A 17,215-nucleotide genomic window follows, 5' to 3' on the forward strand; every position below is an offset into this window, starting at 1 on the left:
ACTGTTGCCAATCTGAGTAAATTTAAATATTAAAATTTACAGTTGTTGATTTTTTTAAAATTCTTCTAACATGAATTTTTTAAATCAAATTATTTTTCAAAAATTCGAACAAAATATATTTATATTAAAAACTTATAATAAAATATATAACAAACGAAATATTCTTTATTTGGATTTAATTTCTTCAATATCTCAACTCGTAGGACGACAACTTCCATGCATTCTGCACTATCGTAAACAAATAAATTCTCAAACTTATCTACTGGATCAAGAGCAGAACCTCTTATTACTTTGTTATAGTGTCACATTTATGCATTCGACGTTCATTATTTCATATTAAAATTATGCATTCTGTTATTATATTATACTTGTAATTATTCTTGATTAGAAGGGCCTGGTTTTTAATTGGTATTTGAATAGTTTTGAGAGCATCTAAATTGATCATATTAATTCGTCATAGGCGAGAATAATGCGTATTTTCTTTTCTAGTAATTTGATACGAACTTATATCAGTTAGATAGAAAATTGATGAAAGTTTATAACTATTGAGTAATAAATATGTGTTCCAGTTGGCTTTTTGTGCGATGGCGGATGTGGATTCGCCCGGTAGTTATGATTGTATATGGATTAATAATTTTAATTGTGCTTCCATTATGCACTGTAAAATTCCAGCAGAACGGGACATCACCTCATATGCAAGCATGGTTTACTGGTGGTGTTTTTGTACTCATGGCTCTCCCGATAACATTTTGGGAGATAACTCAACATTTAGTTCATTATAATAAACCATACTTGCAAAGATACATTATTAGGTGGGTATATTAATGGTCTTTAAATTTACAGTAATGTAAAGTTGTTTGCTTAATAATGTTTGTGTATGACTTGTATTTCTGTTTTTAAAAGTTATGTAATATTTATACAATAGTTCATATTTGTTTTCAGACGAGTGAATTTCAGTTTTATTTCTAAATATCTCTAAATATTAGTGAAATAAATGAATTCACGTAAATAAAATGACGCTTTGAACAAATGTTTTGTATTTTATAAAAAAACATGAAAATAGCAGGAGATTCCATAGTTTGGTGGACATTCTTTAGTCAAAATTATATTTTTTATGCACTGTGGTGAAGATTCAACTAATTTATTTGTGTAAGAATGTTCTATTCTGTACTTTCCTCCTTAAGAATTTTTTTTAAATGTAGCTTTGGAAGAAATATAGTTCCTTTTCTCCAATTTAACCATACCCATTCGATAGGATTTAAGTCTGGAGAATATAGGGAGTTTTAATAACTTCAGGACAGTTGTATAAAAACCAGAAGGGAACATTTACAGTTTATGTGTAGGATCAGTGTCCTCATAAAACTTGAATGTATTTTACATTCCAAGTTTTAAGCATATTTATATATTTATACTGAATATAGCCACGAGATTTTACCTCATGCAGTTAATCCCTTAATTCCCTTTGTGAAGGGTAGAACTGATTTTATTCAAGTGGTGTGGAAGAAAAATGTTCCTGATTCAGTTTTATAGGCTGTCTTTTTTGAAACTATGAATACCAGATATCCTCAGCCTGAATGGCATTGTATCACGGTACAAAATTTTATCTGTAATCATCCGGTGAATTTTTACGCATCTACCAATTATACATATCTTCCTAATAATGTTAGAAGAGGTGACATTCTTGATATTTTAATCTCTGCTACCTCCATTCCCATTTATTTTGATACTAAAATTGGCCTCACTTGAGACCATATTCTTGTCATTGTAACTCTAGGCAGAAGTAAAATCTCAGGTGATAAATTTATCAATAGAACTGACTGGAATAACTTTCATAATTTTCTCCTAGACAACTCTCCTAACATCAAAAGTGTGAAAACTATGCAAGGTATTGAAATCACAATTGATAACTAACTTCTAGAATCAAAAGGGCATATAATCATGCGACACAGAAGGTCCCAGCTGATCAAAATCCCTAGATTCTCCCCCAGTACATCAGGGAACAAATCAAAGACCAAAATAGACTGAGGAAAAGGTGGAATCTCACCTGGGACCCACATATTCAATGTCAACTCAATAAAATCAACCGCATTATTAAGAAATATATAGAAAATTATAGGAACGAAAGATGGCATGACAAAATTCAAAGTTTTAATGAGTCAGGAAATGCCTTCTGAAATTTTGCCAAGAGACTAAGAAACACCTGTATGCAATAAACCAATTAAACGAGGTTCTACTATTGCCATTACAGATAAAGAAAAAGCTATGCTTATAGCTGACCATTTAGAAGAATCAATTAGTACCAAATGATTTCCCATGCGATCAAACTTTCGCCTACAGCATTAAATACTGCATCTAAGACTACCTTAATGGCCCTTCTGCAAGATATAAAAGTGATTTTGCTACTCCTAAGGAAGTTACTGATATTATTAAACAGTTTATAAATAAAAAAAGCCCCTGGCTATGATGAAATCACAAATATCACTATCAAGCATCTACCTATTAATACTATCACCAAATATACCAGCATTATTAACACCTGTCTGGATAAATCCTATTTTCCCATTCAATGGAAGATTAAAATTATTCTAGTACCTAAACCTGGCAAAGGTATGGCTACACCTGAGGGCTATCAGCATACTGCCCAGACTTGGAAAGATCTTTGAATGGATTATCCTGAATAGAATGAAAAAATATATTAACAGGCTCCCTCCTGAGCAGTTTGGATTTAGAAAAACCTTATCCACTACTAAGGAACTGGTACGTCTTGCTGAATTTATTGGATCAGCCCTACACAATAATCAGAAAGTCGCCTTACTTATGCTAGACATGGCAAAAGCATTCGACCACGTATGGCATGAAGGGCTTATCTTTAAGCTGAACAGCAACTTCTCCAGAGAGATGGCACAACTTACCTATTCCATCATCAAAAGTAGAAAGTTCTGTGTGTCAATTAGAAAAGATACTTCTAATGAAAGAAGAATTAGAGCCAGCGTTGCTCAAAAGTCAATTTTATGCTCAATTCTCTGCCTCTTCTATGTCTCAGACTTTCCTAACATTCATAATGGCATAAACAACTTTTTAGGATGCTACACTGACAATACGGCTCTTGTCATAAAGTCTCTGAGCTCTAATAAAGCGATTCAAAAGCTTCAGGAAATTATACGTTATGTAGAGCATTGGTGTGTCAAATGGCGAATTGCTATTAATGCTGAGAAATCACATCTTCTGATCATTAGCAGAAATAAACCTTCTAGGCAAATTATCAACGCCAGATTAAAACTCTTAGACACTGATATTCCCATGGTTAAGAAAGCCAAGTACTTGGGTATTACTATTAATAATAGACTTAAATGAACTGATCATATAAATAATATCAAATCTTTTGGAAATATGAAGCAACTTATGCCACTTTTAGGCAAGTTTTCTAGTCTTTATCTCAAGAGAAAATGCCATATTTATACAGCCATCATTCGTCCTTTACTGTGTTATGCATGCCCTACCTGGGCTACTGGCAAGTAAAAAGACCTCAATAAATTACAAATTGTTCAGAACAAGTTTTTAAGATTAATTACGAATGCACACAATTTTGTCTCCACTGCTACTCTGCATAAAGACTTAAGAATTGATTATATCAAGGATTTCATTCATAAGCTAAACGATAACTTCTTCAAAAAAGCTACTATGTGTCCATTTATGAATAATGTTCAAGTTTTCAACTATATCATTCTGCAAGAAGACGGAGATTTAAAACCCTGTGCGGCCCACCTCTGTGACTCTAATTTCCCGACGTAGCTCACTTTGTGTATATACTGTAATATAGTTTTTTTTAGTATTTATTTTATATTATTCAAGAAATTTTCTCTTATATTTAATCTAGCTTTTTATTTTCATTTTATTGTATTACTTATGAATATATTTTGTTAATGTATTTTATTTCAGTTTTGTATCATGTTTATATACGCTTTTCCACCCTACTTATCAGCACTTATTCATTATGAATTAATTATCTCTCTGCACTCCGTATTGTCTCTCGTGGTCTTATTGTCTGGTTTTTCCATCCTTGTGACGCATAGTCATCTCCTCTTCCCCTTGACTCAGTTCCTCCTTTACCACCTGTTATCTACCTTCAACGAATCCCACGAACAGGCTGGCTGCATGGGCATTTTCGTGGTTTTCCCCATGTGAAACGTGTATACAAGCCAGTTTCCCTTAGAAAGCCCTCCACGAAGGCATCCCTTCCCTTAGGCAGATAGCCCTCAAGGCTTTGCCATAATCACACATACACATCTACCTCCAACTGCCACGTGCCATCACGGCAAATCATTAGGAGCCGGTAACGTCGCATCTACTAGCGACAATTTGGCAATATATATATGGACTGGACTGGATCTGAATGGCTACATGTGTATACTGACAGATCTCGAATGGACCTGGTAGAAAATGCAATCACTGGGGTGTTTTCAGAAATGTTTGCGTTCTATATTAACTTAAGGCCCAAATACCATGCCGTTCAGTAATCCAAGTTTGACAGTGTGAAGTTGAAGCTATTAGATTGACCAGTCAACAACCATTGGCAAGAGTGGAAGACTTTGCGAATATTGTTATACTGTCTGATTCCATCTCAGCAATCCAAGTAGTTTCATCTCTGCATTATCTAGACTTTCGTAGACTTAAAGTGAATTTTGAGTTACTACTGGAAAAAGCATAATGTACTGCAATGAATGCCTTCACATTGTGAGATGTATGGAAATGAGATGGCTGATCTTGCAAAGAAAGGGACAGTACTCAAAAGGAGATGCCATACTATTCAATAAATAGAATAATAAAAAATACTTTGAATAGAAGCTGTCAGACAAAATTATCAGAACTTATTAGTAAAAAAACTTAGAAAGAGACTCTTGAAGGGATTCCTTATTTCCAAGACAGCACGCTGTCACTGCCTTCAGGCTAGAAACAAGCCATGACTGTGCTTTGCTGGTTACCTGTACAAGATTCAGAATATTGTTGCGTGCGTACGGATTCGTTACTAAATGAATGCACAAGTCCGATGAAAAATGAACAAAAATTTATTATTATCACAACAAAAATGCTTAAATTTTCTCAAATTATCATGCAGTATTACAATATCTCACAGTAGTTTTCTTTTAACTACTCAAATGTCCAATAGAACGTAATTCAAAACAGCTAAAGAACGCTAATCCGCGAATTCGCTACAATCAACAACAGTAGTTTTCTAAACAACAACAAACTAAGCAACTACTACAAACTGAGATATTTTCCTCCTTTTATAAGATTTTAAAATCACGCGCTAGAATTTTCCAGTACTTTCTCGAAATCAAAAAGAGATATTTATTTATTTAACGCATGCACTCTTGTATTTTTAATTTTTCCGGCTTAGCTTTCTTTTAATATTCGTCACGCGCTGCACTGCGCGAGAAATAAAACCATTTAATTTATAATTGAACTAACATTAGCTTTTTAAATACCAAATTCGTAACACTGCCCCCTTCCCAAGGACTGCACGTCCCGGGCAGTACAATCCCTGGACAGGAAGCTAAACTTACAACTGTGACATAAATGCAACTGAGGCATAAACATTACATTACAATATCAAACAATATAAACAATAAATGCAATAACTAACTTAAACAAATCAAATGCTATCAAATACTAAATACAAAACAAATACTAAACGCAAATCAAATACTAAATACAAATCAAATACTAAATGCAAATCAAATATACATTTAAAAACAAAAAGGACCATGGTCTGATACTATTTACAATTATTTACATTACGTACTATGGCCATAGTAATAAGCTAACCTGTCGTAAGAGTTCGAAGACTCACGGATCCGAACCACGACGTCATTCGTGTTCAGCACTGTATATGGACCATCCGAAGGTGACTGTAATTTAGGACTCAGTCCTTTTCGTTGAATTGGGTTCCACAACCACACCTTGTCTCCTTTGTTGGATCTCTGTCTAGTAGCTCTTGTGTCGCATCTGATCTTCATTTTCTCCATCGCCAAGTTGACTCGCTTTCGTGCAGAACGGTGCATCCCCTCAAACCGGGCCTGGGCATCTTGGATGTGTTCCTCAGGCGATGAAGGCGCATCCGTAGGGCGACTAAACAGGCGGTCACAAGGCAGACGAAGGTCTCGACCGAAGAGCTTCTGGGATGGAGAATAGCTGGTAGTCTTGAGTTTCTTTTCGACCCTGGTATGATTTCGGCAGCTTCCCGAGCTCGATCTTTCGGACAAGGCGTCGACATTTCCAGGCGAGGATCCCTTTTGAGGATGGATAGTCATGCCATCAGATACTAAATGCAGCTTATTGTTTTTGAAATCTAAGGAAAAATTGTATTTCCTTAAAAAGTCCAATCCGAGTATGCATGGATCTGTAATATCCGCCACATATGCCGTGTGATGGTAGGCGGCACTTCCAAACGTGATGTTTACGTTTAACTTCCCAGTTATGTCGATCTTGTCACCAGACGCAGTCTGAAGGGTAACACAGGATGGCGTCCAAATAAGTTTATCTTTAAACTGTTCAGCTAAATCTTTCCTAATGATGGTAACATTAGCTCCTGTGTCAATGATCATATTGCAAGGAACTCCATCGATATTCCCATTGATGGACAGTCCGTTATTGTTGCCACTCACTATAGAGATCTTAAGCGCTTTAAAACAGGGTTTTTCATTATCTGGCAACCTCCGTTCCTTGATATGGTCATTAATTTGTTTCCTGCGTCGTTGCTCAGAAATTGTCTCAATTTTCGTACCCTGGGGTGTTCTGCAATTCTTTCGTACGTGGCCTTCAGCTCCACAGTTCCAGCACTTTGGTTTCTTGTCAGTCCTTTTCCTTCCCGTGGCATTTAATTGTCTGTTTAAATCGTATGCCTTATTTTCCGTGCTCTGGGGAGTTCTGCAGTTCCTTCGTAGGTGGCCTTCAACACCGCAATTCCAGCACTTTAGGGTCGGTTTTGTTTCACCACTATTCTGTCTTAAAGCATTCACTGGTCTTGTCAACTCATCTGTTTTATTATCCATGCCCTGGGGTGTTCTGCAATGCCGTCGTAGGTGACCTTCAGAACCACATCTCCAGCATCTTACAGCCACTTTGTTCTCACTGCTACTCTGTATCAAAGCATCGACTTGTCTGGATAAATCATCTAAACGAGCCATCAATTGGTCCCCTGGGTCGTGAACTCGCACAGCTCTGACTGGGTAGCTATCCCTAAGAGTTGCTTGCTGGGCTGCCTCAAATTTCATGGCATACACTAAAGCGCTTTTCAGATCTTTAACATCCGCCATTCGCAGTGCTTTCTGTATTTCAGGGTCCCGGATGCCATCGATGAAATATTGCAGGGACAGGATTTCCCTTGTTTCTGTCGGGCACTCCGAAAAGGCGTGATGTGACAGCCTTTCAACATCCGTGGCGAGCTCCTGAAGCGTTTCGGTGAGCTTCTGTTGACGAGATTTTAATTGGAGCCTGCTGTAGTCTTTTAAACATTTCTCGCCAAAGTGCAGCTCCAATGCGCCGGATAGAGCTTCGAAGTCAAGTCTTTGGTTTTCGGGAAGCGTCTGCAGTATATCCGCTGCGTCTGCTCGCAGAGAAGCGGCGAGATGACAGGCCTTAGCTTGGGAATCCCATCCATTCGCATCCGCAACTATAGAAAATTGGGTCTTACACACTTGCCAGGATGTCTTCCCATCATATGTGGATAGCTTCAGAGGTGGACGAGCAGGCATCGGTAAGAATTTAAAATCATCATTCTTGCTCCCTGCCGTCGCTACGAATTTCTTTAACGTTTCCATTTCTTTGGCAACTTCAGAAACTCTCTCATCAATTTGTTGTTCGATTTGGTGTTGGACGGCACAAACTCTTCCTTCAATTCGTTCCTCCACAGCAGAAACTCTCCCTTCTATATGTTCTTTTACAGAAGAAACTCTTTCTTCTATTTCTTCTTTCACCGAAGAAACTCTTTCTTCAATTAGTCCAACTTTATTTTCAACTGTGTCAATTCTGCCTTCCATAGCTTCAAATTTATTTTCTATTATGCAGGTAATCTCTCTTTTCATTTCTTCTTGACCTGCTTCAATCTTTTCTTGACCAGCTTGAACGGCTTTCATTTCGTCCTTAACAGAGTTGACGGACCCTTCCATCTTTCCTTGGCTAGATTTCATCTCTTCTTTCATTTCTTCTTTAAACGAGGCAAAGGCTGTTATCAATTGCCTTAACTGCTCTTCCATCGCTCTTGTTATTGGCATTCAAATCCCACTCCTGACACCAAAAATTGTTGCGTGCGTACGGATTCGTTACTAAATGAATGCACAAGTCCGATGAAAAATGAACAAAAATTTATTATTATCACAACAAAAATGCTTAAATTTTCTCAAATTATCACGCAGTATTACAATATCTCACAGTAGTTTTCTTTTAACTACTCAAATGTCCAATAGAACGTAATTCAAAACAGCTAAAGAACGCTAATCCGCGAATTCGCTACAATCAACAACAGTAGTTTTCTAAACAACAACAAACTAAGCAACTACTACAAACTGAGATGTTTTCCTCCTTTTATAAGATTTTAAAATCACGCGCTAGAATTTTCCAGTACTTTCTCGAAATCAAAAAGAGATATTTATTTATTTAACGCACGCGCTCTTGTATTTTTAATTTTTCCGGCTTAGCTTTCTTTTAATATTCATCACGCGCTGCACTGCGCGAGAAATAAAACCATTTAATTTATAATTGAACTAACATTAGCTTTTTAAATACCAAATTCGTAACAATATCATCCACCCCAGACTGTATCTTATGCAGAAGTGACCATAGACACTGAGCGGAGTATGCCCTGCTGTCTTAGTATTTACTCATGAAAAAAAAAATTCTGTTTACAGTTCATTGATGTTTCTACTTTGTATGTTTTTTCTCCTTGTGTGTTTGCACCGAGTGTTTTCGCTCTGGCGAATGATGTTTATCAAGTGCTACTGCTAGAAATAACAACGAAAAAAAAATCTGAAAGCATTCAGATTTTACATTACGCTAAAAGGTGCTTTTATTTTTAACGTTTTGTGTGTTACCTTTATTTATTAAATATCATGTTTTTCGCACTTAAACTATAAAATTCAGTTCAGCAGCAATATTGCAAAACAATTTTAAAATGAGCATATCTTTAGAATTTCGGATACGTAGTCTCGCACACTGGAGACAAAAATGTTTTTTTCTGTACAACGTTGCTGTTGCTTACTATGAAATCCTTGAGTTTGTTAATGAAAAAAATCGTTTTAGAAAATATGTTTTAGAAAATATGAACGATGATAAAACAAATTCCAAATTACGGCAACCGGATGCCCATGTTCGGTGAAAGATTACATTATTCAAAATTTGATGGCTCTAGGTATCGTTGTTTTATCAGTGTGAGAAACATGCATACATTTATGCAGATTCTTTATTATTTAATTTGTTTAAATGTAATACAGGGCAATATTATCTGGTGGCAACAATTTCAAAAGTGAAACAATGCTTATAAATGAATCAACACCAAATTACAAAACAAAATTAATAGTCCTTCTGGGCAAATTGCCTCTTTGGACTAAAAATTATATTGATATACATTATTTTCTATAATCTATATTTTCTATGAAGATTTCCCATCACAAAGGCAGCAAAGCATCCCCAAGCCATTATGCTCCCTGTACAGTTTTTAACAGTAAGATTTCAGATTTAAATTTTCATCTGTTTTTCACCTCAAAGAAATTCATCATTTCAATCCAAATATATTAAATCTCAATGCAAATACAGTGCAACGTTCAAGATCTGGAATCAGGAGGTCTTCAGGATTTTGAAATTGCTGAATTAAAAAGAAATTGAATTTTATATCGTTAGTTTAAATGTAGTAAAATTAGCAAATCATAAAATAAAAAATATGAATGGCTGTCTGTAAAATAATGGAGCATTTCTTATCTTCAAAATTTACAAGAAAGAAACAATGTTAACATTTGTTTTATTTCATTAATTTTTTTAACTTAATTTTTTCAAGAAATTTTGTTTTTTGTGTTAATACTTTTTCTTTATTTTTATAGAGGTACATAATTTTTTGCTCAGCTACAAAATTTTATTGTTCAAGTCCTATAATTTCCTTGTTGAGAATTTTTGGTTTTAAAACCATATTACAGGTTTCACCATCTGATAATCGATTGATGATTTAGGCTTGTCATTACAGCGAAGACTTCAGCTATATCATCATCATAATTTTTTCATATATTCCATTAATCAGAAAACTTGGCCATTTTTTTTGCCACATTTCCTCAGCATTAGACATCACCAATTTAGTTTGGCAACTTTCTTGATATACCCTTATTATTTTCTGCCATTTTTGCTTACTATACATTTTATTGTTCATTAATTAACAGTTGGAGCACTGTCATTGTAATTGAAGACTTCAGTTATGTAATCTTCCCTTATCATTTCTTCGTATATTCCATTAATTAAAGAACTTAATTTTTCGCTTGTGATATTATCGAAAAATCTTTAAATTTGTGGCTATCATCATCATATTGAAATATGGTACTAGCTAGTTATAAACAAACTTAGTTCTATTATTTTTGGTGTTCTAGGCAATCAGTATGATTGGTGTCTCATATAAATAAAATATTCACTATTCAAAGTGAAATATAAAGTTCTGATATCCTTCGTCTGATTGATGGATATAAAGTTTCAAAGGAAAAGTAAAACAGTGGTATTATCTTTTACTGAAACTTTCATTTTGATAATGGTGATAATATTAAATAGAAGACAATAATAAAATCGACCAAATCAGGAAGTTAAGGATAAGTGCAATTTGTAGTGCTGGCTAAGCTTTAAGTTAATAAAAACCTAATTCTTTCTTCTTCTTCCCTCCATCCTAACGAAAACGAAATCGACATTTGCAGCATTCTACTCCATGTAAACATTGGTCTTTAGAGTTTCACTTATTATGTACAAGATTGATAAGCTAGAAAAAAGCTACCTTCACCCTCCTTACACACATAGCCATTCAAGATCCAAACCTGAAAATGTAATTCACTAGCCATCATGTGTTCAAAGACAAAACACAATCAGGATGACTGAATATTGTTGCGGATATAAAAATCTTTTTGGCAAAAATAATTCAGATAATCAGAATAAAAATTGATTTAGGGCACATTTGCTTTTGAGTTCCATGTTATCTGTGTTTCTACTAGGAAAAGTTTAAATAAATAAATAAAATTACATGAGGTTTGAATAATAGATCATTTCAATCATTAGACATTTGGATTTTGTATTGTATAATATTATTCAAATATGATAAATTTTTGCTAGGGCTTAATTTCTAAAATTAGAAGTGCCAGAGCCCTATGGAAGACCATTAGGAAAAAGGAAAAAGAGTAAATAAATAAATAAAAATTACTATTAAAATTATTAACAATTAAAAAATTAAATAGTTTATCATTATCAAATTCATAGTTATTTAATTAATAATAACAATATTTATTTATTATTATCTAATCAGTAATCAATAAATTAATGATTATTATTTATTAAAATAATTAAAGTAAGTAAAATTAAATGAAATAAAATGTAAAGAAGTAAATTAAAATTTAATAAGAAATTTTTAATATAATTTTATTGTTGCTAAAAATAAAATTTTTGACATCAAATTTCTACTGAAATGGTTGTTCTATAATTACATGAAAGAAGTGCTGGAGCCTTCTTATTTAGGGCTGTAGTGCACTCTGTCTAGAATTATGATTTATCCCATAAACTGAGAAGTGGCTGTGGTGGGCTCCAGTGCAGTTTAAGACGTTGACTGCCCAACACGAAATAGCTCGTATTAGCGCTCTTCTTCAGGATACCCAATACGAGTTATCTCATAGTTTCTTGACTTGCCACTTTTGCGCCACTACAAGTTACTCACTTAGCGCTTGTTTTAGCTGTACTGAGGCGACAAGTCGAAGCATGTCTGTACAAATCGACTCCTAGTGGGCTTCTGCGAAGAGCTTTGTCTAACAAAAGCCAACTACGAGATAATTTGTAGGATCCTTTTTTCTACAAAAAAAATTCCTGTAAACTTTTTAATGATTGTTATGAATCATAATTAGTATTTTTAATAATATAATTAAATTGATTTGGCTTCTCGGTCCGGAATCCGAAAAGTGCCGTGGCAGTCAATGTGTTAAGCTCTGATCTTTACTTACCATGGATTTTGCAAATGCTAGTCATTTTTTCTTTGTTTCCTTGTTGACAAAGAATTTCCTTCTTGCTGATTTCCCTTTGTGTCCATGTGTCCTAATGACAACATGGACACAAAGTTTAACAGTTTTAGAATTAGCTTTTACTGCAGAACTAATTTTTGGGTCTTGTCTGATTTCTCATGGGATAAATCTCTTGATTCCTTGGTTGTTAGCTTGGAATATGGCCTAGACTTTGGGGAATTTTCAGTGTTTGTATGCAATTTCCATCATTAAGCAATTGATTGCTTTACATTAAAGTTTTTTTTTTTTAGCTATTTTGAATACTTTTACCATCTTTAAAATGAATAATTGAATTTCTAACAGAACTTGTGATTAATTTATAGCATCTTGCCATTTTACATCAGGTGTGGGACTATTAATATATTTTGTTAAACAAGTAATTAGTCACCTGTAATTAATTACAGGTGATAGTTGTGGCGTCTTTTCATTAACCGCTTGCACTAAAAAGACGTGCCACACACGTCGAAATGCTTTCGTCTCAAACCGCAAGCGACGTGAACACCACGTCGATAGGCTTTTATCGTAAAAATGAAAATAACGTGGTGCACACGTTGCCTAACAATGAGATTGTTTATTTCTTGTGTTATAGCTCTGGATTGCACTCGCAGACGTGGAGAGGCGTAAATGAGACGCTTTACTGCTTGTTATATTGTAGCGCACGACACCGCAGCCGTGAAGTTTAGTTGTAGCGCAAGTGGTTTAAAAAAATTGTGATAAGAAACATCTGGCAAAGCATCTGAATAAAACTTGCAAATGTCCAAATTATTATGCAGGTTACTGATTAATAATTTTTGAAGAAATGATTTTATAATGAGAAATATTTTGACGATATTTATTTTGGAATAAACTAAGCTTAATATACAGAAAAAATAATGCATTAAACAAATATGTGAATTCCCTGTGGTACTTACATATTAACGCAACCAGGCCAAAATTCGCATAAATCGCCAAATTTGGCGACCCTACTTACGGCAACCCTACGTGTTATACGTAGTTTTTCGTAAAGAAATTATTTTTCTTACTGGTTAGATTGAATGCCCTGAAATACTTTAACTATGGGTATTTGGGATCTGCCTGCGAGTGAAAAAGATGCTGTTGAATTGTTGCAGGGATATGGAATTATACCGAACGAACGTACTTGTAAAAATTCTCATAAAATGAAACTGTATTTTGGAAAGCAAATCTTCTGGAAATGTAACGTCGAAGAGTGCAATCAACATTTGGGTGTGAAAACCGGAAATTGGTTTGAAAGTAGCCGAATTTCATTTGTGACAGCGGTGCACTTCATTTATTGTTGGTGTAAAGAGTTAACCTCAATTAAATTTTGTGCAGAAGAGATGGGAATTGCTGACAAAACTGTTATAGATTGGAATAATGGCGAAGACGGTTTTCAATCAGTGCTAAAAGCAATAGCCAAAAGATTTCCGCCGAAAAAATAATTTTGCAACTTATTCAAATTCGAAACCGGAAGGGTTTAATTGCTATTTTATATTTTAAAACAAAATAATATAAAAAACTATTAAAAATTATCTGTAATTAATAAATGTACATTTTGTTTCTATTCATACTTTTTTACTCAAACTTACAAATCGCGCCAACCTGGTTGTGATAATATGTAAGTACCTTCCCTGTTCCTGTATCTAGTACAAATAAATTTCAAAAAATATATGTGTCTGAAAACAAATGTGAGCCACTGTAATTTCATTAAATTCTTAGTGGCTTCAAATATACTCAGTCTGTTAAGTGTATGCTAGATGTTTATATTCAGTTCTTTCATTTGAGTATATATAATGTAGAAAATGTTATTATTTTAGTTCACTTTGTATATACTTCAAATTAGAACATCATAATGTAAATTTAGAATCTGCTGATTAATTATCTTTGTAAGGTACATTATGTTAAAGTAAGATATTAGTATTTAAATTAGGTGAAGTAAAATTGTGTTTGAGATTTTCTTTGTGTACTTATTAAGTTGAAAAACATACTTCTTGTTAACGCAGCTGAGAGGCTTTTGGCAGCATTTGAATTTTTACATCGTAGCGGCCAATTAAGTTTGCTGATTTTGGTGACAACTAGATCAATTTGCCAGCCACTTTAATAAAAAAAAGTACCTCGATAGAAGTGCAGAAGCTACTAAAATGTTCTGAATATTTAGTTAAGCATTGTGGTAATCATTGTGGTTGTAGGGTATCCCACGGGATTCTAGTTACATATACAGTCAAAAGTCGTTAATTCGGACACCCATAATTCGGAATGATCTATAATCCGGACATCAAAACTAAAAACTTTCTGCGCATGCGCCGCGTTGACACATGCGCAGAGGCGTTCACGCGTGCGCGTAAGACCTTTTACGACTGCGCACATGAGTGTGCGCAAGTGCAGAATACGTTTTCGCGTGCGCATTTTATGTATAATGGACGTATAAGCTAAATAATTATCTATTTCAGTTAATGTTGATGATTGCGTTGTTCCTTAATTTTCGAATTGCATCCGGCTTATTATTTTTTGCAGACTGTAAGAGCAATTTTATAAAAGTAAGCTTAAACTTTCGATTATATCAAATCGAATTTCCGATATATATTTGTTAATATGTAAAGGATCTAAAGCGAAAGTATGTTTTGAAATCCGAAATCTGTTTATCAATTTCACGCTGCTCGGCGGCGGGCGCGTAATGAATTGGAAGTTGATTTGTCAGCACTATCTTTATCTTCAGCGCAGATGTTTTTATTTTATTTGGCTTATAATTCCTTACCAAATGTAGTATTTCATCTCGATATGCTCCGTCTTTGATATGATTTAAAACAAGTTCCTCGTCATTATAATTCGCTTCCGATAGCGAAGAAAAGTGACAGAGGTTATTGAAAACAAAAAAATTTCGATTGACAAATTAGTCGGTGTTCTTGACACAGCAATTATAGGACTTGAACGGCGGAACTTTGTAACTGAACAAGAAATTATGTCTGTTTAATAGAATTAAAGAGAAAGTATTATCACATGAAACGAAACAAAACTTAAACAACTTACATTGAAAGAAATGTTTAATAAAGTAAACAAATAAAATTAAGCTTTTTCTTTTTGCAAATTTTGATACCCTTTAGATCATAATTGTTCTTTATTTCATAAATTACGGTTTCATATTTTTAATTTTAGAATTTCTGCATGCCATCTTACGAGATTTAAACTGATGATCTATAATCCGGAAAAATCGATAATCCGGAATCGCCGAAGTCCCGACGAGTCCGGATTAACGACTTTTGACTGTATTACATTAAATGTTCTCACTGTACTCATTAAGAACTTTCAGCAGACATATTACACAGTAAAAATTTGTCTTTATTTCGAGACTTCAAAAATGCATGCTACTACTCGAACGGCCGGTCCGGTCTCATCGCTTCTACCTAGGGTTGCTGCATTTATCAGCATACACAAGGGGACACAAGTTGCACTCCCTACTACTGTCACTATAGAGAATCTCCACACTTCCTTTGATGGCAGCTTAAAGGAATGATGAAATATTTAAGAGGATCTGTGCTGTCGAGTAATTTTTTAACACAAAATTAGGATAAAAAATTAGAAAACTTAAAATGCTGTTCAACATTATGACTACGTACTATGCACACATTATAGTGTAAAGTATTAATAAATATATGAAAAAGCAAATTTCAAACATTGTTTTAAATTTTAATATAAGAATCAAGTTTCTTTGGAAAGTGCCTTCCCGATCTCATGACAGTTAGTGTCTTAAAGTTCATTAGATTAGATTTATCTTCTTGAACTGTCTGTAAGTCTGGTGGTTTCAGTCCAGGTAAATGAGAGTATGAAAGCAAATAGGCCGGTTTGATGTGGTCTATGGAACACAGTGGATTTAATGCTGTTTATTTCAGTTGTAACAGTTTGTTCTGGTAAGTTTTTTGTGCAGACCTAAGTATAACTGGCACAGCGGTGGCTTTACGTGATTGATACATAAGTATACAGAGGTGCACTATTTTAGGTTCAAATTTACATAATAATACTTGTTTTGACAATGTACAGATGTCGCTATTGGGTTTGATTGTTGCAATCTATGCTGTAGATTGGTGATAAAGTGATAAATTGAAGATATCCTAGATGATGTTAGCAATATCACTAAGCAGCCTGAGAGTTGTGCCGTACACTAGTTCTGCACAGCATGTTCGCAGATCCTCCTTAATGGCTGTCCGGATGCCAAGCAGAGCAACTGGAAGTGTTTCAGTCCAGTTATTGGCCTCATGAGCCTTAAGCGTGGATTTTAAATGCCAGTGAAATCATTCAACAATGCCATTCGACATTGGATGATAGGCTGTGGTTGTGATTCTGTTTGTTTTCAAAATTCGAGTAAACTCTGCAAAACATTGCAGATATCATCTGAGAACCTTGGTCAGTTGTTACAACCAATGGGCAGCTAAAGTGAGATATCCATGAGTTTAAAATAGTTCTGCAAATACTTTCCATTTTCATATCAGGGGATAGGTATGGCTTCAGGCCATCTGAAAAATTTATCTATTAGAGTCAAAAGGTACGTGTTGCCTTCTGATGGCAGTGTCGGGCCAACAATATCCATATGAATTTGTGAAAAGCATGCATCAAGAAGAAAGAATGTACCCAATGGTGCTTTAGTGTGTCTAGTTATTTTCGATCGCTGGCAAGACTCACAGGATTTCAACCAACCCAATTTTCGATATGATGTCTCATATCAGGCCGTACACAATGAGAACAATTGAGTTTCATCATAGCTGCAATTCCTGGATGTGATAGATTTTGCAGATGATTAAAGATGAGTGTGTGAAAGGAGTTTGACTTGAATGGATGAGAAAAGTCAGTAGAGATGTCACAAAGGATGTTATCATCAGAGTATTGGCATGGCTTTAATTCCAGCTTCAAAGATCAGATCACAGATAAAATGATCAATGTGTCTG

General features: G+C 34.6%; 1 protein-coding gene across 1 annotated transcript in view; it reads left to right on the forward strand.

Annotated features, from left to right (window-relative positions):
• Positions 1-189: 189 nt before the first annotated feature.
• LOC118188885 (transmembrane protein 184C) overlaps positions 190-17,215 on the forward strand; it is a 46,523-nt gene continuing 29,497 nt past the window's right edge. The window contains exon 1 of the mRNA XM_035359404.2: positions 190-812. Within this exon, the coding sequence (XP_035215295.2) occupies positions 559-812 (254 nt within the window). The 5' untranslated portion in view covers positions 190-558. The remainder of the gene's footprint in view (positions 813-17,215) is intronic.

The sequence above is a fragment of the Stegodyphus dumicola genome, chromosome 9 (genome assembly GCF_044657685.1).
Source record: "Stegodyphus dumicola isolate Sdum_Otavi_A_Nest chromosome 9, ASM4465768v1".
NCBI classification, from domain to species: Eukaryota; Metazoa; Arthropoda; class Arachnida; order Araneae; family Eresidae; genus Stegodyphus; species Stegodyphus dumicola.